General features: G+C 43.1%; 2 protein-coding genes across 5 annotated transcripts in view; one reads left to right on the top strand and one right to left on the bottom strand.

Annotated features, from left to right (window-relative positions):
• Positions 1-7,644, top strand: part of adck5 (aarF domain containing kinase 5) — a 13,043-nt gene extending 5,399 nt beyond the window's left edge. For 2 of the 4 annotated variants that reach the window (XM_087835524.1, XM_087835521.1), the window contains exons 4-15: positions 338-413; positions 1,849-2,049; positions 2,133-2,273; positions 2,434-2,547; positions 2,855-2,986; positions 4,215-4,298; positions 4,587-4,668; positions 5,323-5,401; positions 5,482-5,573; positions 5,665-5,917; positions 6,834-6,950; positions 7,022-7,644. In XM_087835524.1, coding sequence (XP_087691650.1) covers positions 338-413; positions 1,849-2,049; positions 2,133-2,273; positions 2,434-2,547; positions 2,855-2,986; positions 4,215-4,298; positions 4,587-4,668; positions 5,323-5,401; positions 5,482-5,573; positions 5,665-5,917; positions 6,834-6,950; positions 7,022-7,124 — 1,474 coding nt within the window. In that variant the 3' untranslated portion in view covers positions 7,125-7,644. The remainder of the gene's footprint in view (positions 1-337; positions 414-1,848; positions 2,050-2,132; positions 2,274-2,433; positions 2,548-2,854; positions 2,987-4,214; positions 4,299-4,586; positions 4,669-5,322; positions 5,402-5,481; positions 5,574-5,664; positions 5,918-6,833; positions 6,951-7,021) is intronic. The other 2 variants (XM_087835522.1, XM_087835523.1) reach the window with 2 other exon arrangements.
• cpsf1 (cleavage and polyadenylation specific factor 1) lies at positions 7,552-26,510 on the bottom strand. Its single transcript, XM_087835520.1, has 38 exons — positions 26,371-26,510; positions 25,735-25,900; positions 25,609-25,636; positions 25,382-25,515; positions 25,203-25,283; positions 24,966-25,117; positions 22,146-22,292; positions 21,809-21,948; positions 21,614-21,724; positions 21,429-21,522; positions 21,256-21,343; positions 20,238-20,381; positions 20,016-20,067; positions 19,856-19,929; positions 19,702-19,776; positions 19,536-19,616; positions 19,143-19,238; positions 18,868-19,050; positions 17,933-18,074; positions 17,548-17,726; positions 17,205-17,341; positions 16,946-17,126; positions 14,834-15,040; positions 14,583-14,672; positions 14,361-14,507; positions 14,114-14,266; positions 13,631-13,747; positions 13,273-13,363; positions 12,243-12,327; positions 10,481-10,622; positions 10,212-10,364; positions 9,591-9,767; positions 9,204-9,270; positions 9,053-9,100; positions 8,819-8,974; positions 8,013-8,142; positions 7,784-7,922; positions 7,552-7,707 (listed from the first exon to the last, which is right to left on the bottom strand). Exons 2-38 carry the CDS (start codon positions 25,876-25,878, stop codon positions 7,660-7,662), a joined length of 4,413 nt encoding a protein of 1,470 aa, XP_087691646.1. The 5' UTR covers positions 25,879-25,900; positions 26,371-26,510; the 3' UTR covers positions 7,552-7,659.

Below are 26,510 nucleotides of genomic sequence, written 5' to 3'. Positions count from 1 at the left end.
GTATTGCAGCAGCCTATGTGTGTGGAGCCTAGTGGTAAATGAAGAGCACATGATTTTTATTACACCAGTGCTGTGTTACTGTATTTAAAGTACACTTTTGCTTTATTCTAACTTGCTGGAAGTGTAACAATTTGCCTTTCTCGGATCAGTTCAGACAGACTACATTTTTAAGAACATTTTGCCATCCTCACTTTTTTTCTCACTAATCTTTATTATAGAAAAACGATCCTCTTACCGCTGATCGTGTTAGGAATCGTCATCACATGCTAGCAACTCTGTTTATTTGTAAGTCAGACCTTTCAGTTCCAGTAATCATCAGATATGTGTGTGTCCTCAGATCTCTCTCTGTGGGACTCTTCATTTCCGCTGACTACTGGTGGACCACCAACGTGCTGCTTCGTGGAATAGATGAGGTCAGTTTGTTTTTAGAGCGGGTCATATGGATTGTGTTACTAGAGCTTTGGCTGAAGCTCTGACAGTGAGTCCAAGGATTTATTCATGACACCTAATGCCCAGGGTCAGTGTGTCGTTGCCAAGCCTGCAGTGGTCAGTGTCCCGCTGCATGGATATGCCTCCCCAGATATCACTGACCCACTGAACAGTGGTACAGACAGCAAAATGTTCTTCAGATCCTTTTACGCCTGTCACATGTGCTCAGGGTGAACCTGCTCTCTCTGTGAAAAGTGCAAGGAATTAGTGGTGGAGCTGCCAATTCTGGTATTCTGTGGCATATGTCAGTCTCCGTGGTGCCAGGGAGCGAGTGCAGGGCCCACTAGAGGATGTCGACCCCTCAGACCACCCTTATGAACCCATACAGGGTTCCCATGGCAATGACTTCAGCTTCCAGGGCCCTCTTCTGTGAAACCAGCTACTAGTTTAGATTCTGGAGACAGAGACCTCCCTACTTTCAAGATCAGGTTTAAAACTTTTGATAAAGCTTATACTTAAACCTGGATCAGGTGACCCTGAATCCTCCCTTAGTTATGCTGCAATAGTTTCAGACTACTGCGGGCTTGTAATGGTGCACTCAGCATTTCTTCTTCACTGTGTTTATACCCCACTCTGCATTTCCACAGTGTGTGTTTTGTCCTGTCCTCCTGTTTGTTTTTGGGTTTCTCCTTCCCAGTGTCCCCAAGTGCTTAATTAAAAGGGGGGTGTTTTTTCTGTATTGTTTTAGGGTCTTTACCTGACAGTATAAAGCACCTTAAATAAATTTATGTTAAATAAAGTCTGTTTCTAATTGTTTCTGTCCTGTTGGAGGTCATTTTGTAGCTCTGGGCCTTCTATGGTCCTCTCCAGCTCTGCTAGAGTAACTGCCTTTCTCCTAGAATCTCCTCTGTGCTCTTGACAAGTTTGCAAACAAACCTTCTGGCAATGGGACTCATTGATGTGCCATGCTGGAGGTTTTGAACTACCTTTGCAGCCTCTGTAGGCTCCAGGTATCGCCCCAGCAGTGACACTGACACTAGCTAAATGCAAAAGTGGTCAAAAAACAGAAAAGATGAGGAGGGAAAAATGTCAGTGGCCACTTATAAAGCCATTCCTGTTTTGGGGGCTGTCTCATTGTTGCCCCTCTAATGCACCTGTTTTTAATTTCATTAACACCACCTTCTGCTGCTTGACTGGCCACATCAACATCCCAGAAGCGTCACTGAATTGATGCTATTCTCTCATTAAAATGTGCCCCTTTCATTTTTAGAGCAGAGTACATGTACATTATTTTCTCCCTTCAGTCACTTTATTACATGTTGGGTCCAAGCTTCCTGTGAACTAGAAGGAACTAGTTAGCATTCATTTTTAGCACTGATGGCGTTAATGCTTTCTATCTTACGTGTATCTTCCTGTTAGAGCAAGCCATCCTACGTGACTGAGATGTCAGCTTGCCACCAGAGGGCAGCAGAGTCCATCGTGGAAGGAGCCATAAAGAATGGAGGCCTGTACATTAAGCTTGGCCAAGGCCTGTGTGCCTTCAACCACCTGCTACCCCCTGAGTACATCCACACCCTGCAACTACTAGAAGACAAAGCTCTAAACAGGAGGTACAAAGAGGTGAGGAGTGCAGCACAAGCAAAGCACAGGACTCGTGAAAGAGGACAGAGTGACACTGGTCAGGATGTGTCTGTCTCTAACAGGTGGACGCTCTCTTTGAAGAAGACTTCAACAAGACCCCTGATAAGCTTTTTAAAGCATTCGACTATGAGCCCATCGCTGCTGCCAGCTTAGCTCAGGTTCATAAAGCCCTGCTGTTTGACGGGACTCCGGTCGCTGTGAAGGTGAGCTGCGGAAATCACTGTTAACATTTTAAATGACCTCACTACAGCAGTGAAGCATTAGCCTCATGAAACAATGATTCAGTTATGTCTGAGGTTTTATTTTTGGTTATGGGAAAGTTTGGTCCTGACTTTTAATAGTTTCTCGTCCTGTTTCACACAGGTGCAGTTCATTGACCTCAGGGATCGCTTTGATGGAGATATCAGAACATTGGAGATCCTGCTGGATATGATTAAGTTCATGCACCCCAGTTTTGGGTTCCGATGGGTCCTTAAGGTCAGAAAGTGTCTGTATGACTTGACCGATTCACTCGATGTTCTAAACCCAGGGTGTCCATCTCCAGGCCTCAAGGGCCCGTGTCCTGCAGGTTTTAGATGTGCCCTTGATCTAACACAGCTGATTTAAATGGCTAAATTACCTCCTCAACATCTCTTGAAGTTCTCCAGAGGCCTGTTAATGAACTCATTTGAGTCAGGATGATATCTAAAACCTGCAGAACACTGGCCCTTGAGGTCTGGAGTTCACCACAGTTTTCTGTTTAGAAAACTTCAGAAGTTACAGAGTTTTATTGTAATTTGTGTAGGACTTGAAGGGAACACTGGCTCAGGAGCTGGACTTTGAGAATGAGGCCAGGAACTCTGAGAGGTGCGCAGAGGAGCTGAAACACTTTAAATTTGTGGTTGTGCCTAAAGTCTTCTGGGAGCAAACCAGCAAGGTGAAGTTGTTGTCAGTGGTACAGAGTAGTGCTGGGCGATATGGAAAAAATATTTATCACAATAGGAATTCTTTTATATGACGATAACAATATATATCACAATGTACCACCTGACCTGTGGTCATCTGGAAAGTACGCAGTCTGTAAACAGCGAGCGCAGAGGGTGCAGTCTTTGTTAATGAAATGGATGGTTACGCTCATGTAGGGCTGCGTATCTCTGCTCGTCCATAGGCCAGTCGTCAAGGCATAATGCACAACACTGCAAACATCCTTCTCTCCTTTGGGCCGGCATGCGTCATAAGCGAGGCAACTCGACTTTACTGAAGTGCTTACGTACATAACGTACCTCGGATCAAGGACTTTGACGAGGTTACGAAAGCTGTCCTTCTCAACTACATAAACAGGGGCCATGCCTTTACAAATGTAATGCGAGATGGCTCCTGTGATTTGTTTATGGTGCTGGGACGTTTTCTCATAAGGGCCTTGTGTGAAAGACTGCTGTATCTTCGGCTGGCTATAGTTTTTCTTTTCCCAACTTGCTCCCATCGTTCCACAACTTGGTTTAGCTTGAATTTTCTAGATTCTTGAGTATTCCTTTTCGTCGACCTTCTGTAGGTGATAGAAGAGATTTGTTGTGTTGCCATCGGGTGCAGGAATAGTTTTATAGCATAGCTTGGAAATGGGCGTCTTCTGCTCCGTGTTGGTGCTGTTGAACTCAAAATGTAACCAAATCACAGACGTACCCCCTCTTTTCGGTCTAAGTGCTTCTTCCTGGGCTGCCTGTGTAGCTGTCTCTGCCTGTTGCATGTCCGGGCATGAAACTGCAACATGTCGCACGTCCATCGTTTTGAATTACCGTAAAGCATGTCGCAAATCCGGGTGCACGTAAAGCAGCACCATGTCGCAATACCACAAGACGGAGTTTCTTTGCGAAAAATATCTTCTTCTTTTGTTTTTATACTTTATTTTCTCTTGCATAAAGTTAAGAGTATGTATAGTGAGAAGACAACACTAATATATTTGCCACAGGCTATTTAATGTTATATTTTATGTAATAATTTAAAAAATTATGATAGAAACGATAGAAGACAAATGGCATGATAGACACTTTTCTATCGTCCACACGATGTATATCGTCATATCACCCAGCACTAGTACAGAGTAAGTGCACAATAATACTGCTCGACTTCCATCAGCATCCTCTTTATTTTTTCTCTCCAATACTCAGAGAGTGCTGACAGCAGAGTTTTGCGACGGCTGTAAAATCAACAGCGTGGAAGAAATAAAACGTCAAGGACTGAGTCTGAAAGATGTAAGCTGCGCAGCTGACGATACTCTAAATCCTCGAGTCACTCGCCTCTTCTCACTCTCTGTTTCAGTGTCTTTTGTTTCTCTTGTCTCACCCTCAACCAGTTGTGGCAGGTGGCTGCCCCTCCCTGAGCCTGATTGTGCTGGAGGTTTCTTCCTGTTAAAATACATTTTTCCTTCCCACTGTCGCCAAGTGCTTGTTATTGTTGGGTCTGTGCAACATAAACCACTTTAAGGCAACAGTTTTTGTGACTTTGGTGCTATATAAAATAAATGTAGCTTTATTTTTCAGACTGCAGATAAACTGATCAGAACATTTGCTGAGCAGATATTCTACACGGGTTTTATCCATGCAGACCCTCACCCCGGGAATGGTAGGTACATCACATGGACTGTAGAGCATGGAACCACTGGTGTTGTTACTCTGCATTTTTTAAACCTCAGCATTTGATTTCCTCCATGTTGTTGTTCTTGTTCTTGTTCTTGTTCTTGTTCTTTTTAATGGCCCAAAAAGGCTCATAATTAGGAATGAGGGTACATTTTAAACCCAACACTGGCTACCTTGTAAGGACAATCTTTACCTTATAGAAGTGATTCAATAAAGTCCTGTGATTTCACTCATTAAAACTGAAGCACAAACTTCCTGGATGCTCTGTTCCACATAACAGGACATGTTGTTTGTCAGTTAATTCCATTAAAATCTATGAAAGGCATCAACACAGCTGACAAAGAAGCCAGACACCTGTAAGCCTTAGAAAAATCCAAATGAGAAAAGTCACACACTTGAGTGTTTATTAAGAAACTTGTTTATAGCAGGGTTGTTAAATCAGTGGCTGTGTGGGAAGTTTAATTCTTTAAAATTCTGAGATCTTTTGTTTTTACTTTTTTTTTTACATTAACGTTCATAAACAAGTTCAAGTTGTTTACTCATGCTAAAAAAAACATATACATATCATATGAAATGACATGAGTTAGTAACAGAGGCTCTAAAGGGAAGAAGTCACTCAAATTTGGATCATGTGTTGCAGTTCTCGTGAGGCGAGGTCCTGACAACAAGGCGGAGCTGGTGCTGTTGGACCACGGCTTGTACGAATACCTCAGTCAGCAGTAAGAAACTGATGAGTCGCCATGAGATACTCTCAGGTTTTTGTTCAGCTATCTGCTTTAACTCTGACCTTTGAACTTAGAGATCGAGAGGCCCTCTGTAAACTTTGGAGGTCCATAGTCCTCAGGGACGAGGCAGAAATGAAGCGGCAGTCCAGCGCCCTCGGGGTCAAAGGTCAGGACGCTTGACTTAAACGCCATGTTAACTTTGTTATGAACAAATGTGGGGATTAAAATCAAACACGAGGGCTCGTCGTCCTCTGCAGAGTACTTCCTCTTCTGTGAGATGCTGCTGCAGCGACCAATCAACATGCACAAGTTGGGTCTGTCCAACATCCTGAGCAGGGAGGAGACGGCCTACATGCGTGAGATGGCCGTCCACCGCTTCGAGAGCATCATGCAGGTGCTGAAGTCGATGCCTCGGCCCATGCTGCTGGTGTTCAGGAACATCAACACGGTGCGGAGCATCAACATCACACTGGGGGCGCCGGTGGACCGCTACTTTGTCATGGCCAAGAGGTAAACACCCTAACACAACATCTCAGGGGTCATGGCCATTAAGGATGAGAGCAGCATTGTGTAAAGCAATATTTCTTTTGGTAATGTCAGTCGGTACTTAGCTTTAAATTAGTGGGTATGCTGCGTGTTGCCCCTGTGTGGATACAGCTGCAAGGATCAGCTAATGAGTGTGCACACCACAGTTTCACCCATATACAGTCACTTCTGACTCCAAAAATCATCAGCCAAAAACCCTAATGCACAGACACCAGTAGGTGATGGCTTATGACTCTGTCCATCTGTTATCTACAGTCTGTTTAAAACACCTGATGCCTGGAAGTATTCAAACAATAAAGAGCGTAATGAGTCAATGTCTGCTGGGCAGTTAGTGTGAACCCTGAGTAAGCAGAACCCAAAGTGGGCCCCACACACACTCAAAGAAAACCAGGCCTCAGGATCAATACGTTGTCCTTATTTGGGTTTTTTTGAGACGCTTTGAACTTTGTTTTAACTTTGTTCTGTGCTTATCAAAGAAAAATGTCCCCACACGGTTGGTCAAAAAGCACTATGGATTTCTAGTTCAGGACCTTGCATTAATAACTTAAAGGCACATGGCCTCTATTGGACCAAGTTTTGTGAAGAAATAAAAACCGATCAATGCAGCGCTCATTTTCCAGCATGAAAGTTAGAAATTTCCCCAGAGCACAAAGTTGTTTGAGCAAAAATGCAGAATTTTAAAGCCTGACACTGAATTACATGTTTATTTTTAAATGTAATTTTGTGTCTCGGTGACCATTAAAGTTGATTAAAACAATACTTTAAAATATCTGCCTCAAGAAGTGCTGTGAGTGATAATCTTTTGTGAAGGCTCCACATCTCCAGCAGAATGTCATAAAAGTTTGCAGATCTTGTGCATGTCTCTTTTTCTCATCAACAGCGCCGTGCGAGGCTGGGGGAAGATTCAGGCTGAGAAGGTCGGCGTCCTCCCTCAGCTTTGGCTCTTCCGCTGGGGGAGGACTGCATGGGAGAGCGTCAAGTTTGAAGTTGCTCTGAGGTGTGCAATAATTAAAGAAATTATATGTTCTGTGATTGGAGCCACTGAGGCTGATTAGATTACTTTTACAGATCAGAGATGGCAGTGATGAGCCTGACACGTGCGGTCCTGGCGCTGCTCCAGTACTTGGGCCTCCTATCGCTGGACTCCGACTTGTACGAGTACCTGAAATAAGCGCGCAAGCGTCTCACTACAAAGGATTCATTCCAAGCACAAGTGAACGCAGCTCATCAGTGAGCCTTTTGCTGCTCAAGCAGCTCCGAGTGCTGGTGGTTTACGGTGCTGCTCGACTGTGAGCAGCGTTCCCACCAAACCACCTTCAGGGTCTGCTGGGGGAGAATGTGCTCCACTACAAGACTGTAAGCATCTGTTCCAGGGCGAGAGGAGCAACACTACCAATGTGACTTTTAAGTAATTAAATCTTATTTATTTTAGAGTAATTTTGGGAAACCAAATCCAATGAGGTTTTTAACCTGCAGGTTTTTTAATGAAGCAGACATTTTCTCAGTTATTCTGTCCAGCACCACCTGACTGTTTAAATTATGAGAACATGGTAATAAAACACGAAGAAATCACACCAGTCTTGGTTTGTTTGTTTTTTCCCTCTTTTATACAAAATATTCTAAGAAAACAAATCAAAGTTTCCATAACAAAAACTCTTCTGTTCACTATAAAACAGCTCAGTGAAGAAGAAGCAGGAATGTGGCGTTCAGAAATGAGCCGTTACTCTGTCGATCTCCAGAAGGTCATCCAGGATCTGCAGGGAGAAGGAAATTAAATGAGTGAAGAGCTGAGCTAACGGGAAGCTCCGGTCTGCTGTTCTGCGTACTCACGATGTCCTGAGTCGTCCCGATCTTCTTGGCCAGCTCGCTGCGCTCCATCGTGCTGAGGTACAGGTACTTGTTGAGGAGCTCTCCATCCAGGATGTTCTTCACAGGATTCTGAAGGCTCCGCCTGTCGCTGTGCAGCATTCTGGATACCACAGACAAACACGTCACTCACATCAGCATCCCGAACTGTAACGTTTCATAATTCATGTCAGAGAGCTGCAGTGCTGCTAACCTGAAGGCTTTTGGGTTCAGACCGGCGTGATGAGGCAGCATGGTGGTGAGCGCATTTTGCAACATCAGCAGACGGCGGTAAGTCTTCTCCTGCATGGGGAGGAGCAGGCCGATGCCTCCATCCAGGGTTGCTGTGGGAACATGATTAGTTCATATAGGGAACTGAAGCTTCTCATTACCATGTGATTCATACTGGTTGTGATTTGGCGATTGTGATAAGTTCACAAAATAAAATCAGCATAAATCAGTAACAACAATCGCCTCACTTTATATTGTAACGTAAAGACTCTGAGCAAGTGCTTTGGTGACAGTGGGAGGGAAAAACTCATTTTTAACAAAAACTTTTAGTTTAGTTTTAAAATACATCGTTTACAGTTTGTTTTTAGTTACATCAAATTTCTTGTTTTAATTTACTGTCATATCCTCTCATCCCAACCGGTCGCAGCAGATGGCCCCGCCCCTCCCTGAGCCTGGTTCTGCCGCAGGTTTCTTCCTGTTAAACGGGAGTTTTTCCTTCCCAGTGTTGCCAAAGTGCTTGCTCATAGGGGGTCATATGAATGTTGGGTTTTTCTCTATTATTGTACGATCTACTGTACAATGTAAAGCGCCTTGAGGCGACTGTTGTTGTGATTTGGTGCTATATAAATAAAATTGATATGAATTAAATTGAATATCTTTGGCTCACAGCACATTTGCAATGTTGTGACTGAATGTGATTCGGTAACATCAGCTTAGTTCAGTTAGTAAAAGGAATATTTGTTGGTATGAGTTTTGATTCTCCCGGTAAAGCCTTGTGCTGCTACCCACCGAACCACGTGATGTGCTTGTTGTCCCAGGTTAGAGCCTTTTTGCTGCTAGCGTCCAGCGCCCCTCTGCACGGCATCCGCCAAAAAGTGTTGATGTTAGCTCCGGCGTTGAAGTCCGCTCGCCTCAGCAGGCGCATTCCTCCAAAGCTCTCTTTAGCTGCAACACACACACACGGAGTACTTAACAAGAACTGTGTAATTTTAAATTAAGTTACAAAACATCTACAGCACATACCTTCAGGCAAATACATGTAAACATAGAGGTTCTTGTCTCGATCCGACACTGCAAGAGAACAGAAAAGCTTTGTGAGAAAACGATTTGATCATTAAAGTTTCTTTGTTGTTGTTGATTGTTTTTGTAAAATAAAGATTATTCCAGACGTTACCCAAGAATCCAAGCTGGTTGTTATCCACCATGAATTCGATGCTGTAGACTTCTAAAGGCTTTGCATCCTGTTGCCAAAACAATAAGAAAAGAGTTAAAACCCAACAGAGAAGGCTACAGGCCCCTGAATCATCCCCTGCTGCCAGAGCTGCTCTCGTCAAGATGAACCTGGCTGAAAGACATCAGTAATCACTCACAGATCTTCATCAGTACACCCTCCACTGTGTGCTGTAGCCACGGTTACTTAATCCAGATTTACACTCTCATACAGCACATCTTTCCTGACTGTTTACAACCCTGACTTCATTTGGGAATACTTGAAATGACAGACGTTTGAGTCTGGGACAGGCTCCACCCACTGAGTCGTGGCGTGCCGTTTCCTCCTCACCCTGCTGACAAGAGACAGCGTCTTGCTCTCCTCCTGGTAGCGCAGTAGCGAGATGCTCTTCATCAAGTCAGCAGCCAGGATGAAATTCTTGATGCTGAACATCTGGTGGATGTAGAGCTGCGTGTCGATGAAGGCCATACCCGTCAGATCATTGTCCTTCAGGACCCACAGGAAGATCTGAAAGAGGAAGTTATACCATTTGTTTTTGCGGGTGACTCACCTCTTTGGGTGATTATCGCAGAATTTCAAAAATGAAACATTAAAAGGTCATTTAAACTCCAGCGAGCATCCTGACAAAAAAATTCAGAGGCTTAATAATAAGTGAGTTCAGATGAGAGGCGACCGGGCACAATCAGTCAGATAGTAAAATCTGACTGCTTATGCAACATTTTCTAAAATATACAGCAATAACAAACTTTTACAAGTACTAAATTTTAATGGTGGACAACTGATCCATTAAAGACCCTACAGTGTGACACTCTTCACTGAGTGGGATGGTGTGTAGAGGCTGGATTAGAAAGCAGGTTAGGACTCCTGTTTGAGTACTGTTCAATAACCAGACCCAGTGTGACGGAGCACTGGTGTCGCTATATGCAGCCATGTCATGAGTGTTTTTCAGACCTTCTGGCCGATGGCTGACACCAGGTATCCGTTACAGTGACACAGAGCAGTCACCGGTCCCTTCTGCTCCTTCTCATAGAGCACTTTAAACTTGTTCTTTGTGAGGGGCTGGCCGGGCTCCGGCACCACTTCAATCACATCCAGGATCAGAATCTGAAGGTGAGACAAAATTGAAAAACAAAAAACGAATTTAATGGAAATTAACAAAGCAGTTTTGTTACGAGGTGACATGTGGGAGGAAGAGACTAAATGTTTAATTTCCAGCTCACCCGGCCCCTGCAGGTGACCTCCTCCCCCTGCATCAGACACGTTCCTGCTGCGATGTAACCCTTCAGTCCAGACACAGTCTCCTGACTCCTCAGTGCCACCGTCTTCATGCACGTGACGTGTTCCCACTCCTCCAGGTCAATCCTTTATGGAGACAGACGTCACAATCATTCACTCCTGTTAGCATCCATCTATCTATGATACAGCATCGTCCAGTCATAGATTACTGGGATTTATATGGCTGTATAGATTATATGTCAATATGGAGAAGGTGCTAGAAAGATTGCCAGCTCAGCAGGAAATCATCAATCAGGTACATATGGTCGAGCAGCCAGTATGAGACGATTTTTTTCTCTGGGTGATTTTGTGACGATCGAAGCAACGCTGGGGGGGCTTTGAGTGGGGAAAAAACCCAAGTGTGCACTACAGGTGATTGATTTTTATTGTATAAATCATATACAGAGAGGGATACAAAGAGCAGGGGATCTCAAACTGTGAGGTGGGTCACATTGGTGGGGCATGGAGGCCCAGGGGAAAAGCATGAGCGGAAAGTTGAATCAATATAAATTCTGAAGAGAAAATAAACATACTACATTGCACCATCAAGCCGACCTTTAGTTCACTAAAAGTCAAACCTGAACTTTTTTTTTTTGATAATGACTTGGGGAAAAGGAAGGTAAACTTTTTTTTTAGTGGGCGATTTGAGCAAAGCGAAAGAAAGCAGACCTAAAGCAGCAGCATGAAACTAAAATACTAAAACTGTTCTCCCGGGCTTAAACCAGGGAAACACTAGCTCACTAGTCTGAGTTATCCGCCTGTAACTAAGTTCTCCATCGTCCTTTGAAGAGGTCACGCTCTTATGCAAGTGAAGTGTGATCAAAGCGCTCAAAAAAGTTACATTACAGTAACTTGCAGTAAAGCAGCTGCTCTTTAGACACAGCATTTGAAGATAATAATAATAATAATGATGATAATAATGGATTAGATTTATATAGCGCTTTTCAAGGCACCCAAAGCGCTTTACAATTCCATTATTCATTCACTCTCACATTCACACACTGCTGGAGGCAGCTACGGTTGTAGCCACAGCTGCCCTGGGGCAGACTGACAGAAGCGAGGCTGCCATATCGCGCCATCGGCCCCTCTGGCCAACACCAGTAGGCGGTGTTAGATGCACTCAGAAGATACCTTCTGAGTGCATCTAAAACAGTTCGTTCAACTAAAAATGTTTCCTAATCTGAAGACTTTAAACTGGCAGAAAGCCTCAGCTGTCCCTGCTTCACAATAACAGATCAAATGATCCTGAATGAAATGCACTTCAACATCAAACACAGGAATACAAAAACTCAGTGCCCCAAAATATGCTGCTTAAGAAGACTGGGCCCGGCTTACATAATGCATCGTTCAGCTGCTCACAGAGAAGCACTCAGAGGAGCGCTAATGATAATACAGAGTAGTTAATGAACAGGGACCTGGATAAACCACTCAATATTTTCAACTGATGAAGGTAAGCAGCCACGTGAGACTAAATTTATAGTCTACAACAACTTGGATAAATGGCCCAAGACTTTCAATTAAAGCCCACACTTCTCCCACAGTCTCCAGTGGAACAGCTCAGGGCAGGGAAAATGAGAAAATAAAACTGGCACAATCTGGGCTGGACCACTTTCTCCATGGCTGCCCAGTATCTATTAAAACAAAGCATTTATTGATTTCACAAACTGCACTATGGCTCTTCAAAGCAGTGCAATAAAAAGCTTTTACCGTGTGTTGGGAATGGCCTCCCAGCTCACTGGAGAGATGAGCTGGATTGAGAACTTCTCCTGCTGCGGATGAATGTAGCGTTCATCTGCAGGGGGCAAGAGGAGAAACGTCAATGCTCTCCATTCACATGGAAACGAATCAGCCAAAGACAACTTCAGATTTACACTGATCTTCAGTAAAAGCAGAGACACAAAAACGATTGAGCTAGCAGCTACGGAGGAGAGCTCAATGTCATGCATTCACCACAAGTCAAAAGCCCGGTAGCTTAAGATGACATATTTGTCTGTAACTATGCAAAAATATGACTGAAATCTAGCTAAAAGCACACAAATCACCAAAAACAATGAATAGACAGTTAAACTGGCATCAAGGTGACACTTTAAATACAAACAAAACCACCATATTCAGGAAATATATTGTAAATGGCTGACTGAATAACAAAAAGTAATTTAGAAATAACTGAAAGACACAGCTGTGAATAACAGAGCAATTCCAGCTTAATGTAGTTTCCAAGTTAAAAAAGCAAAAACAGCTAAAAGTATCTGCAAATAGTTTAACATGACTGATTAAAGTCATTTTTTAAAAAGCTCAAATAGCCAACTAAAAGTAGTTTGTCAAATACATCTAAATGACCCCCTGAAGTAACCGATAAATAGAACCTCCCTGTATTTAAACAGCAATTAATCTAATCTAAGGTCAAATATTCTGTATGTACTGAATCTATATTTTTTGAATAAAGGCTGTCAAGTGATCAGTGAATAACATTTTTGCTGGAAAGGCTGATCACTACTATCATACATTGATAATATCAATACCAACGCAGGTGCTGGTAGTGGATAGCTACCAGTCCAATAGCATCGATACTTTGTTTCTATCCTCTGAGTTGAACTGTGCTAAATAAACAATTATTAATATTATTTATTAAATCTCTATATAATAATCTTTTTGTGTTGACTCTCAAGTCTGTTTTATTTCTACAGCACATTTAAACAACAGAAGGTTCTTTAGAGACGGTCTCCGAAACACTGACCTCGTTCTATGACTTCGTATTCCTTCTCCTCTCCTGTCATCCTCGGGATGCGTGTACATGGTTCTTTCACACTGGTGCACACAGCATACACCTGAAAGGAAAAAATACAAAATCCCACTAAAAAAGGTTCACATCAAAGACTTAATCCCTTCAAAGTCACCCTGCATTGATTTTTTTCTTTTCCAGTAAGAAAAACCTCAAGGCCAGAAGCCTTTCATCTCCTCGATCAATATGCTTTTATTTTGCATCGTGTTATGTGAGTGGATGTGTTTGAGTCCGGGGAATGTGTTTCGCCTCGAATGTGTGTCGAGGCTTCGGCGCCTTTGGTGCTGTGAGGGCTTAGCGAGAAGAGCCTTGCCTTGGATTCCACGTGGTAGGAGACATAGTGGACGGTGCACCTCAGAGGGATTTTTCTGACTGGCCACGGGGCGTCGTAGGACAGATACGTGGGCAAAACGCTGATCCTTAGCTCGCCCTGTGGGAGAGCACACACACAGAAAAGCCTCAAGGATCTGATTTGGTTTTTGTTTGTTTACTTCCTGTAATGTCACTTCTGGCTTGCTTTAGTGATCTTCAAACACTTTCTCAGCTGAGACAATTAAACCTGGTGCTGTTCCAGAATAATTACGCTCCTTCCTCTGTGGTCTGTTTTCTTAACGTGTGCAAAAAAAAGAACAGAATTTCTAAACTCTTCAGGACCTCCATGTTTATATTCATAAAGCTCTGAGGACAAAAATGTCTGCATGTCGTCATTTGTCTACCAATTTAATAATAAAAACCAGCTCAGTGCAGTCTAGTAAAGTATAACAATAAGATAAAATCAAACAAACAGTTCTTGTACCTGTTTGTTAAAGTACAGAAAACCTTTGGGGCAGTTGATATTATGGAAGGGGGAGAAAGACTCAATGGAGCCATCAATGGTCATTGGGTGAAGCCTCAACGCTCCACGAGACGTGACCAACATCCAGTGAGGAGACGGGCCGCAGATAAATACCTGGGATAGCAAAGACACAAAAAGACTCCTGGTTGCAGGGCTGTTTCTTGAATAACAAAGGTCTATAATTAGTTCTTAACAAAGGCATTCTTACTCCTGAGTATCCAGAGATGTCCTCAAAGTATCTGAACCTGGCAATCCGACCTTTCACGCTGGAATTTTCCTCGGTGGCACTGCTCTCTGCTTTCTTATCTTTCTTGAGCTTGGATTTCTTTTCCCTGAAGTTAATGTTGTGGGGTACCTGTGGAGAGTCCGGTGACACGGTTAATGAGGCGTCACCTAAGCTGACTTGATTTAATTTTATCAGTGCACACACTTTTTTGAAGCGGACTTTCAGGTTGTTTTGTGGCTGTTGTTGATCATACTGGAACGCTTCATAGATCAGAAGCTCTTGTTCAACGTGGACCTAGAAAACAATGAAAATGTAGATTTTTTTTTTACTATGGTTTGTTACATCTGGTGAATGATTAATATGACACAGCAGAAGTGACTGTAGAGTGTTGGGAGGTGAAGAAGAGTTTTCCAACACAACATCTGACTTTAGTACTGAAAACTGTAAAAACTCACCAGCAAATATGGTTTACTGTGATTGTTGCCAAGTGAAACCAAAGCCACTTCTTTGACTAATGGAATCTCTCCTTGACGGGTGACTTCTTCTTTTTTACCCTCCCCCTGTGTTGCCGATTGGCCAGAGGAACTGTCCACCAGCACCCTTTGGCCCACTGGGAAGTTCTTCACCAGGAACACCAAGCGCCAGTCTGGCAGCTGATAAATCTGTTCAAATAACCAGCAGTCAAAATGAGTGAATGCGGAAATAAGCCCTAATGTTCTTCTGATTCGTTACTGTACATACTGATCACGTGTTATTTTCAAGTTCAGTTTTATTGTATGTTCACACAAACTGTAACAAACTGCAAGTCAACATCCAGGAAAAAACTGTAACTGGCCGTGAACCACAGATCAATCTGTTAAGTGATTAAATAATAAGTCTCTTGTGTGTTTCTTCAAAGTCATGCTAGAGTTGTACAACTGTGTTAAGATTACAAAGTGTAGCACACCTTTAAGCTAATTTAAAATAAAATCAAGCTGCGCACTACAACACCTCAGAATTGTATCATGCATCGGAAATGAGTCTCCATCAGCTCAGTCACCGCTCTTTGGAAACAACTGAAACTTTCCAAAAACATTGTTTACTTTGTTGTGAAAGTAGCATCTCAGACACATTGCTGGCTGCTTTTTGTCCATCAAGTGTCACAACTACTAAACTAAAGTGAAATGTACTTTCACTGAAAACAATTTATACCTTTGTTGCTATAGTTTATAAAGTAGCCAGCAATACCTAGAAGCTGCAGAGCATCATGTCAACTTCAAACCCTCTAAAACCTCCCTGCTTTTTAGCTTTTGATTTTTTTAAGCAGCTTGCTAGCTTATTTCTACCCTCCAACAGCACCTGATAAATCCTTTTTCCCAGGAAAACAATGTTTGCTTGGGAGTAGAATAACACAGATCACTTTAACCAAACTCATTTGGAAATTGCTAATTATGTCTGATTTAACAGTGTGCAGTACACAATGTCAACATACTGAAAGATCAAACACTCATATTACCAATAACAGCTTAGCTGAGGCCAAGAGTCTTTTAACTGCATAAAAATCACTGACAAAGGAAGATGCAGCCATTAGTCCAATTACCTCTCACCTCAAGAAAACCAACAGAAAAAGCAAGTTATGTAAACAATCAGGACCAACTGTGGAGGGGGGCTTTAAAAGGCTGCCCCGAAGCTGATTATTCACTATTTTAGATGAAGACTGAACTCTTTCAGTCTTCTCAATCAAACATTTCTTGATCCATGTGACAGAATGTGATGAGATTGTGGTTAAACGAATGAGAATAGCTAAAACCTGAGGTGGTTTGATATTCTCCTTTAGCGCCAATTAGGGCTTAGTGACATGGAGTTTTCTACCTTCTATCTGAGTTCCCTCAGAAAAGTCTTGCCAGTGTTTGAAGCTCTCCCACTCTCCCTCTGTTTGTAATATGAGGAAACACTGTAAATAAGAACTTATCTTCTTCAAAGCATCCAGACGTCTTTGAGAAAAAAAAAGTGAAAAATATTCAGTCTAGTCTGTGTGACTGTGCAGTTTTATTAGTTTGAATGTACACTAAACAACTGCAGTCACAAAATAACACAAACTGACAGAGGTCGCAGTAGATGAAGTTTCTAGTGGAGTGTGACGGCTTCACTTCATTGTCTGAAAGAGCTTTCTGATGCCAGCAGAAGTGGTGAAAATGTTCTAAGATAGCAAACACTTGAAACCTTATTGATTCTTTTAGGTGTTTACAATCAGTGTGCTGCTGATTGTGTCCACAGCAGAAAATCACTTTAGTTTGTGTGCAGGTCGTTACTGTAGGGAACACACTGACTGTCCACAAGGACCTGATACAATCCCACTTCAGAGAAAATGAACCCTCCCCAGCTGAGTGCAGACGTTTTACCCAGTGCATTGATCATAACTTTAAAAAAAAAACATAAAAAAGAAATACACGCTTTTAAATGTGACTTTAAATTACATCTCTCTTATGAAAGTTCTAAAAGCATCTTACATGTTTGTTTTTTCATTGTAAATAGAATAAATGGTGAATCCGCATTCAGTAGATTCCAGTAAACAACTATCACCATACCTCCATCACTCCATTCTCCCTGATGATCATGCACCAATGGGTTGGCTCTGCTTTGCTCGAGGTCGCCTCGCTCCCAGACGTTGTCGGTGCCACAAAGCTGCGGTTCATATCTTCCTTGGCAGGCGTTGCACTCGCATTCGAGTCTCCGTACAGCATTTCCTCCTCGTCATCCACTGTGTTGCTGCACACGCATTTAATAACAGTCAGCAGTGTGAAAACTGGCTGAAGGCGTCAGTGTGGAGGCGAACTGAACTCTTACCTCATGTCATGGATGATGGTCTCTGCTTCCGACTGACTCCTGATGGTGTCCTCTTTGATGGAGCAGCTCACTTTGTTTTCTGTTGTAAACATTCCACTCACGTCTCGGTAGGCGCACAGTGTGATGACACGGGATTGCTGTTAAATCAGAAACCAGTTTAACCAAGGTTAATACTGCTGAGAACCATATAAGAGCGTTTTGCAAATCCAGTTTCCATAAGAGAAAGACCGTCATGAACGCTGCCAATATGAAAGAAGTGAAACTGAGTCGGCCAACTCTGCTGGGTGAGCTTCACTGTGGCCAGCAGGGGGTGTGTTTGTTTTTGTGAACACCGGTCACTCACGCTGGGAATCTGTGGTTTCTGCAGTGTCAGTCGGTGCATCTTCCCCATGTACGAGTCAGACTTCAGCACAAACATGGTGACCACTCCCTCAGCAGTCATGATAACCACATATGGGTCAGCCACAGAGCAATGCACTATGGGAGAACCCAGGTCCACGGGGATGAAGTGGAGCTGTCTCACTGACAGAAAAAGTTAAAAAAAAAAAAATTGTTAAAGGTATCACTCAAATGATGAACCAAAACAAACACACACACTAAAATAACGCTTTTAAAACACAACAACTTGTTTTACTTTATTTAATGAGGTTTTTGTTTAACAGCTTCCAGCTGCAATTATTCAAAGCTAAGGACAAAAGTTACAAAATAAATAAACCAACTAATTGTACCTCCTTCCAGCAGACGAAGGCCCATGGGGGAGACCTGAATGATGTACTTATTGTCCCCAATGTTCCCAGCATACACAGTGGGTCCCTGAGTTGCAAAACCACTGGTATCCAGCTCCATGATCTCCTGACCTGTTTGAAGGATCTTCAGGAAAACGCAAAGATGCTTACAGCCAAACAGTCTACAAGATCAAGCAGCACCTTCAGGCGCTGAAAAATAAAGCCAAACTTTGAATTCCCTTTAATAGTCACTACCACAGACTGTATATGAGGATAAACACGTCGGTTTTGATTTCCATATTTTGGAAAGCTCTGGTTTACTGCTGTTCTTATTTTAAAGCCAAAAGCCAGTTTATTTGGCTTAGAGGGGTAAGTGCTAAGCTATCAACTAACACTATCAAGCTTGGTTAGCAAGCTGCATCCATGAACTGTGCATGAACACACAGATATACATGTCTACTCAATGCTAAGATCCTTTCATTGGAGTCAGTGAACTGGACCTCTTCGCTATGTGTGTGCTTGTGGTGCCTTTTGGAGCATTTGAACAGATTTGTCTAACATGTAATTTGCCTTGTTGTCCGGAACGATCTGTTCAATAAGTTTTTGCTCCAGTTTTAGTAAGTGAAGCTCCAGTTTTTTATTAGTTTGTTACTAATAAAAAGTTACCAGGTATCTGTGTCTGTGTGATTCACCCATACAAGTTAAATGATCATTTCATTTGAAGCGCTTGATAGATTTCCGCTTCTAACGCTAACATTAAGGCTTCAAAAGGAGTTCAAAACTAACGACAGGCATCACTGTAGCTACTTCCACCTTTTATATACAGTCTCTGTTCCATGTTTTAAATAATCTTTCTTGTCGAAGAAAAGCAGCAGAGTATCGGTTACAGTCTTTTACCACGACTTCAATCACAACAAAGTCGATTAACATGTTTTTACCATTGTTGAATCTTCTCTGCTCAGAATGAGGAAGCCATGCTTCTTCGCATCATCCTCCAGGGGAGGTTCCGTCTTCTTCTCCTCTTCCTCTTTTTCCACCTCCTCTTTGTCCTTTTCTCCCTCTTCACCATCATCACCCGTCTCAGCCTCAGCCCCATCCTCTGACTCATCGCTTTTTGCAGCCTGTGAGAGGCGTAACAAGCATGTGAGTTTAAAAGGTGTCGCCAGCACTTATTTCAAATGTTTATTAGAGAAATAACAAAATAACACTTTACAGTTTTGTCTTCTTTGATGTCACTCGAGATCACAGTCCACATGTCGTGACAACCTGGCAACTCAAACGTAGTGACTACTTGGGGTCGGATGCTTCTCTGAGAACAGAATTTAACAAATTAACAAATGAAAGAAGGGGAAAAAACAGACACACGATTCTACTGTTGTGACTCACACACGCTTCCCTGTGTGCGTTTTAATTATGCACTGAGGATTGTTGTTTCTGGGGTGTTTACAGGCTACTCCGTCGATCTCTGAGGCAGCCCTGGTAGACCCAGACTTGACTTTAGCACCGTGACTGGACCTGTGGCAGACGGGCCTCGCGACCACAGGTTTTAGGACGGTGCGGTACCAGAAATCATGAATGAGAGACTGATCTAGTAAGGAGGTTTTACCTGAAGCACAGACAGGGCACCATTCTTGCCGAAGCCAGAGCAAACTACAACTTCCAGGTCAGGCTCAGGGTTGCTCTGAAACTGTGAGTGGAATAAAAAAAATTGAGCTGACAATTCATAACAGCTAACTGTAGCATTAATATAAGACTGTTTCAACTGTCTGTACCTCCTCAGACAGGAAAGCAGGTTCACCCATGGATGCATTTGCACAAGGCCCAATGTTCAGTATGCTATCACACACCTGTGAGACAGAAAAAGACTCTTCCTCATCTTCTATGCACATCTACACCACAGTTAAGCTTAGCAGTTAAGCTTTTTACCTCAAAGGAGTAGGTGGCCAGCTGAGTGCCTGACTGGGCCTCACTTCCATACACTTCTATCTCATCCACCTCATCTGACAAAACAAAGAAGTCGAGTATAACACAGACTGGCAGTTCTCACACACGCTGCTATTGTGCACATGTCAAACAGGAAATGTACCGGTCCAATTGGTGGAGGATTCAACTCGCTTCTTTTTGCTTGGTGGTTCCTCCTAAAAGAAAGAAAGAAAGAAAAAAGAGACCACTTTCATAACAACACGTCAAATAAAACACATCACCTTTCAAGCGCAGTGAGAAAAACTAGAAAATGCTATATCTAAATTCGACGCTCAAACTAGCACCAAATCTAAGAATTGCTGTATTTAAATTTGCACCAGCTCACTTGTTTGTCTTTGTCTTTTTCTTTGTCCTGCCTTTCTTTGCCTTCCTCCGCTGGCGTCTCCTGCAGTTTCTCTGTGTACTTCAGGAGCAGCGAGTTTCCGAGGCGGGAACCCAGGAAAAGGTATCCGGGCTCCATGGTCACCATCTAAGGAAGAAGAGTAATGTAAGGCGGCAGTGTAACTGGCTGCATCATTCAGGGGGTCCACAGTTACAAGCGAAGCTTTTAAGATCAATTTAAGTGTCATATTAAAGCAAATTTAAGACCTGACATGGATGGAAAAACAAGTAATTACTCCTAAGCCTTTGGTCAAGAAATGATCATATTTCCATTTCCATAAGCTAACAGGTAGGATGGCCAGGATGACACCTAATCATTTCTAATTATTATTGTGGGTTTTCACTGTTGTATTGCAAGACATCCATCCATGCTTATCCTTTTTAGGGTCGCGGGGGGTGCTGGAGCCCATCCCAGCTGCGAGAGGCAGGGTACACCCTGGACAGGTCGCCAGTCTGTCGCAGGGCTAACACATAGACAGGAGACAACCATTCGCACTCACATTGACTCCCGCATTCACACCTATGGGCAATTTAGTGTTTCCAATTAACCTATCCCTATTAACTGCATGTCTTTGGACTGTGGGAGGGAGCCGGAGTACCCGGGGAGAACCCCAACCCTATTGCAAGACCTGCATTTTTTATTTTTAAAGATGTTAACAACCTGAAAGAGTCTGTGGAAAAAGAAAGCATTGAATGTAAACAGGACGACAGCATAGATAGCCTAAACCTTTTTCACTGATGTATGTTTAAAGGTTAACAGTGGTTTGATTCTCTCCTGTTGGTATAACCCTCTGAATTAGAGCAGAGGGATAAAAAAAAAAGCAACGTTTGCCTGCTCAAATCCTGCTCCCTCATGTCCTCTGTGTCTGTCCACAGAAACACGACAGAACAAGTATTTGTTTAAGAAACAGAGCTCCTGTATCACCAGATCATCACTGCTCACAGTCAGAGGCAGGACTTACGCAGGTCGTCAGGACGCTGGCAGCAGCTTTGTCAAAGTGGAAAGCGCGCACGCTCCTCATGCCGTCAGTTATGAGTGTCAACACGTAACTGCAAAACAGCAGCAGCCAGTAAGAAATAATTTAATGTCATCAACATTTGCATGCATGTTGCTGGTAGTGTTACAATAACTCACATCTCCCCTCCTTTCAGCGAGATCACCATCTTGTCATAAGCAATAAAGTCAGACTGACAACAGTCCAGCGTGAGCTTCACTTCATCTTGTACACCTGCACAACCGAGACATGGTATAGAGTGGTGAGCATCACAGCGTACCCAGAGATACACGTACAGGCGTGGGTTTGAAATGATTAATCTTACGCAGAGGGAAGGCTGTGGTCCCATTTGTCTGAGAATTGAGCGAGACTCCGTAGGGAGGAACGCTCTGGTTCAGATAGAGCAGCGAATTCACAGCAAACACCACCACGCCACCTGCAAACGTTTCAAGTGTGATCAGCACTCGCTTAATGCAAATTCATATCCAACAGAGCACTGACACGCTTCCTCAGAACTCACCGATGGGTTTGGGGACAGCCATGACCTGTGTACAATCAAAGGGCAGATTACTGAGAGACCAGATGACAGGATGAACCTTCTGCATGATGTTGAGGGAGATTGCAACAATGCTGCAAGTGTCCTGACGGACAGCCACACGCCTGGGGAAAAAAAGCATATAGAAGTGACAATTCTGATAAAAGTGGCTGCTTAGAAACTCAAATTAATACCAAGTTGCCAATACAGTGTTTCCAGATGCATACTTTACTTGGGCAGAACACCATGCATATATTAGGCGCCTCATTTTCATATTTTTTTTTCCTTTCTCCTGACAGAACTGAATTCTGTTCGCACTAACCCAGGCCATGTCTGGTTGGGCTCAAAAAGAATGAGCAACGTGGGCTCGTAGTAGCCGTGGAGGAACTTCATGTCAATGATGTTGAGGAGCTTCTCATCTAGTTCACGGACGTCAATGATGTAGCTGGGCAAGAAGCTGGATTTAGGTCTGGAGAAGAGATAAACAGACAGCGTTCGTTTGAAAACTGCAGTAACATTAAAAGAAAAAGCATGGTAGGTAACATCAAGTACAGAGACGTTTATGAGGATCTAACATCCTTTTCTCTATTATTCTGTTTTATATACTCATTCATCAAATTCATGATGTAAAACAAGTTCATTTTGTTTTGTAATTGAATTCAAAAACGAGTTTCATATATTCTGTTCTCATGTAAAGTCAAGCGTTTCTGTTATAAGTTTCAAGATCACAACTTGTAGCTCATCAAAATCTGAAATACATCATCTCAAATTATTCAAACCATTTCATTTAAATTACTATTCAAATACTATGAATACAGTGCATCCCAAACTAGTTCACACAAAACCACAAAGCCTCCAGAAAAGGAGTGTCATTGCTGAAAAGGCTGGCTGTTCTCAGAGTGCTGGATCAAAGCCTATTCCCTGACAGGTGGCTGGGAGGGGAAATCAAGAATGAGCACAGCCTCAAGAGGACTGTCATGAGCTGATTCAGGAACTTGGGAGAGGAGTGGCCTGAGGCTGGCGTCAGAGCATCAAGAGCTGCTGCGCACAGACATCTTCGGGAAATGGGCCACAAGTGCCTTCCTGAACCCCAGATGTTAGAAACAGCTAACCTGGGCCATCTATGTCCACTGTGAGCGACCATCTTTGAACAGAGGCGGTGGTTTACGACACCAACTCTCTGCCATCTATAATCCAGTTTTGAGTTCCCTTCCCAGACGCCTTAACGCCCACTCACACCCTGGGCCATCTGACCTCAGGAATTCGCATGATAAGGTGGGGCCAGGTTTCACAATGAACTCACCCGAAACTCTGGCTGATTGGGACCCACACCCAGTTCCACACCTTGACTCAGCCGATTAGAGGATCATCAGGGGGTCCTTTTGTCCCTCTGTGGGGGGACACTCCCACTAGGTTTATATCTGGGACTCTCCACCATTTGACCTTAGAACTGAAGAAGCCTCTCGGATGAGAGGTGAAACGTCTTCAAGTAACTAAAAGAAGTCCAGACGCTTTTCTTTGCAAGCGCCTTTGACTACGATGACTTTGATGACTGAGAACCTTCACAGACAACCTGGGCTAGACTTCTGCACTGTTTGAAGAGCCTACTATGTAACATAAGAGGCTGATGTCTCCACCCTTATTTCTGGTTGCGTGCTGGTGCATTAACGGTTAATTATCATGTGGTCGTGTCCAGGTGTTTTACATACAGTGCCCGTCACGATAGAAATAAATAAAAGTCTTCACTATTTGTGGTGGTTAGTTTTTTTTTCCAGAGGCAAAAATATTTGTCCCTCAAGTTTTTCCACTTCTTTGTACAATTTCTCTCCAGGAATCTGCTGATTGTGACTCCTTATATTGATGTTGTGATTTTTATGGTTATTTTTAACAGGTTTTTTTATCTTACTCATTTATGATTATTGATACAATGTTTGCTAACAGTTGCAAGAAAGTGGCTTAAAATGCAAAGGAGGGATGGACAGCCGTGAACAGTTAATCACAGTAACTGTGGGCTGTGTCCACCTGATGTGTAGTTAGTTGTAGTCATGTTACGTTGCAAGTAACTGCACTGTTGCTCATTGGTCCAACTGTCCTCATCTCCGGTGAAAGTAAAATTTCCCTTTCATTTGGAAATCAAACTTCTAGAGTCATGAAGAAGAGTGCAGAGCCATGGAATCCAAGGTGTGTCAAGCCCAGTGTGACATTTCTACAGTCTGTGACAATTTGGGGTGTAATATGACCTGACAGTGTTCATGGCTGTTGGTCCGCTGTGTTTTATCAAGTGCAATGTCAACCTAACTGTCTACCAGCAGATTTTAATGCACTTCAACTTTCCACCTGCTGACAAGCTTCATGGAAATGCTGATCCTTTTCCAGCAGGACCCACCCACAGTGCCAAACCTTCGGCTGAGTAGCTTGCAGACAAAGTTACTGCCCTTAATTGGCAAGCTCAGCCAAACTGAATTTCATGGAGAATTCATGGATTTTATCAAGCGACAGTTGAGAAATACTAAAATTGGAGGCAAGCTGAAGGTCACTATGAAAGCAGCCTGGGCTTTGATCACCTCTATGCTGCCCCCCACTTATGTAGTAACTTGTGATAAACCCCATGCACTGAGTGTACGAATGGACATGCTTCTCAGAAGTTTCATTTTTGTCTTTTCATTGATCTTATGGCTGTAGCTCAGGTGGCAGAGCAGGTCAGCCACTAATCAGAAGATCGGTGGTTCGATCCCAGGCTGCCTCCTGGCTGCATGCCAAATATCCTTGGGCAAGATACTAACCCCATGTTTGCCTACTGGTGGTGGTCAGGGGGCCCGGTGGCGCCAGTGTCCGGCAGCCTCGCCTCTGTCAGTGCGCCCCAGGGCAGCTGTGGCTACAATGTAGCTTGCCATCACCAGTGTGTGAATGGGTGGATGACTGAATGTAGTGCGAAGCACTTTGGGGTCCAATAGGGACTAGAAAAGCGCTATACAAATGCAGGCCATCTTAGCAAATAATCTAATGATTTCAGATACTGGTGTCCTTTTTTTCTATGAACTGCATCACGCAAAGCTACTCCAGTAGAGTAAAATATAATCAAAACAACTGAGCTGGAACTGAGCGTAACAAATCAACTGTAATAATTGGATGTATAGCTTACCCTTCTCCAACGCCGCTCTCTTGTTCATCCGTTAGCGTGTCCTTTCGGAATGGCAGCACCACGAGTTTGGTGCCATAAACGAGCATTACAGCACAGCGATTCTCAGGATCTACACGGACAATGGGAATATGTACATTCTGTACAAAGCCATCCTGAAAACACAAAAACAGTTATATTCACAGTTGAGTCACCTTGACACATGAACATAAACTCAGGTTTATTTTTGTTGCTACATACTCTGAGCTCTGGCTCCTCAAAGTAATGAAGAGACAGTGTCTTAAGATCATGTGTCCCAGGATCATACTCTACCACAGACAGCTGGTGAGAGAAAAAACACAGGCAAAGGTCACTGAGAAACAATTCTAGGGGTAAAAAACATGGTTTATTTAAGCAGCACGCTGCTTGCTCTATAATACCTTTGCATCTTTGAAACTCAAAAGGAGTGCATCTCTGCTGGCTCCAACAAGTTGTACACTGGCCATAGACATGATGTTCCCAAAGAGAGAAAAGGAAGCCACCTGCTCCAGCTTCTCTTTACGAGATTTGGAATCTGCGCAAGAAAAGCTGAGACTCAGCAAAACAACAAACTTTTTTTTTACCAACAGTAAAATTGTATTTGAATGAGATGCTTTCTTTGACATACCAGATGACTTGTCAGCTTTTGAAGTACTCTGAAATAACACAAATGTGGCATACGTCAAAAAGCCCTTTTATGCTTGTGTTTAAAAAAAGGCACAAAGAAAAAGGGGAATCTTAGAGTTAAAGTTACCTCCACATCATGAATGATCCTGTAAACAAACAGTTGAGACGTTCCAGCTACGACCAGGTTCTTCTCCTTACTGGATATAAAGTTGCAGTAGACAGAAAACTCCACTGAGGTCGGTGTGTGGGCTTGTCTGTACACGGCATACATGGTGGCAGGCTGCCCTCAGCATCTAACAGGTGAAAACACTCACGTCAAGACCTCTGACATCATTTCACCACTAAAACGATCGGTACACAGGTATGTGTGTATCTACGTTAAACAAAATTACCCACAAAAACTGCACAGACAGTCCGAGCGCCGTTTTATAAATTACGTCAGTGTACGCTTAAACAGGCTTCATAATGATCAAATGCTAGCTAGCTTATAACATACCAGAAAGCAGCGCTACATTTTGTCTGTGTTTTTCAATTATTAGCATTTATTCTGATAACTGGTTTCACTTAACCAGCGATATCCACTCGTGTTGTTAGGCTCAGCTTCAGTTTAGTTAGCTTCGAATAGCAAATGTATGGGAAAAGCCGGTTATGTTAACTGCCTTAGCAGCACGCTAACGTTCCCATTTGTAGCAGGCATGGCATTGTAACAGGATACAGTTTTTCAAATGTTTTCACAAGCAGTGAATGTAACGCGTGGACGTACCTATGTCCGTCACGTTATCTGAGTTTGCAGCTTTATTGTTTCCTCCCTTGTTCACACTGAGCGTGACATATTTTGTGTGATACTAACTTAAGCTAGCTAACCGATAGCAAGGTTAGCTGTCGTTGTTGTGGCTGCGTTGG

This window comes from Neolamprologus brichardi, chromosome 22 (genome assembly GCF_056152115.1).
Source record: "Neolamprologus brichardi isolate AB-2024 chromosome 22, ASM5615211v1, whole genome shotgun sequence".
Taxonomy (NCBI): domain Eukaryota; kingdom Metazoa; phylum Chordata; class Actinopteri; order Cichliformes; family Cichlidae; genus Neolamprologus; species Neolamprologus brichardi.
This window is presented reverse-complemented; position numbering and strand designations above follow the sequence as displayed.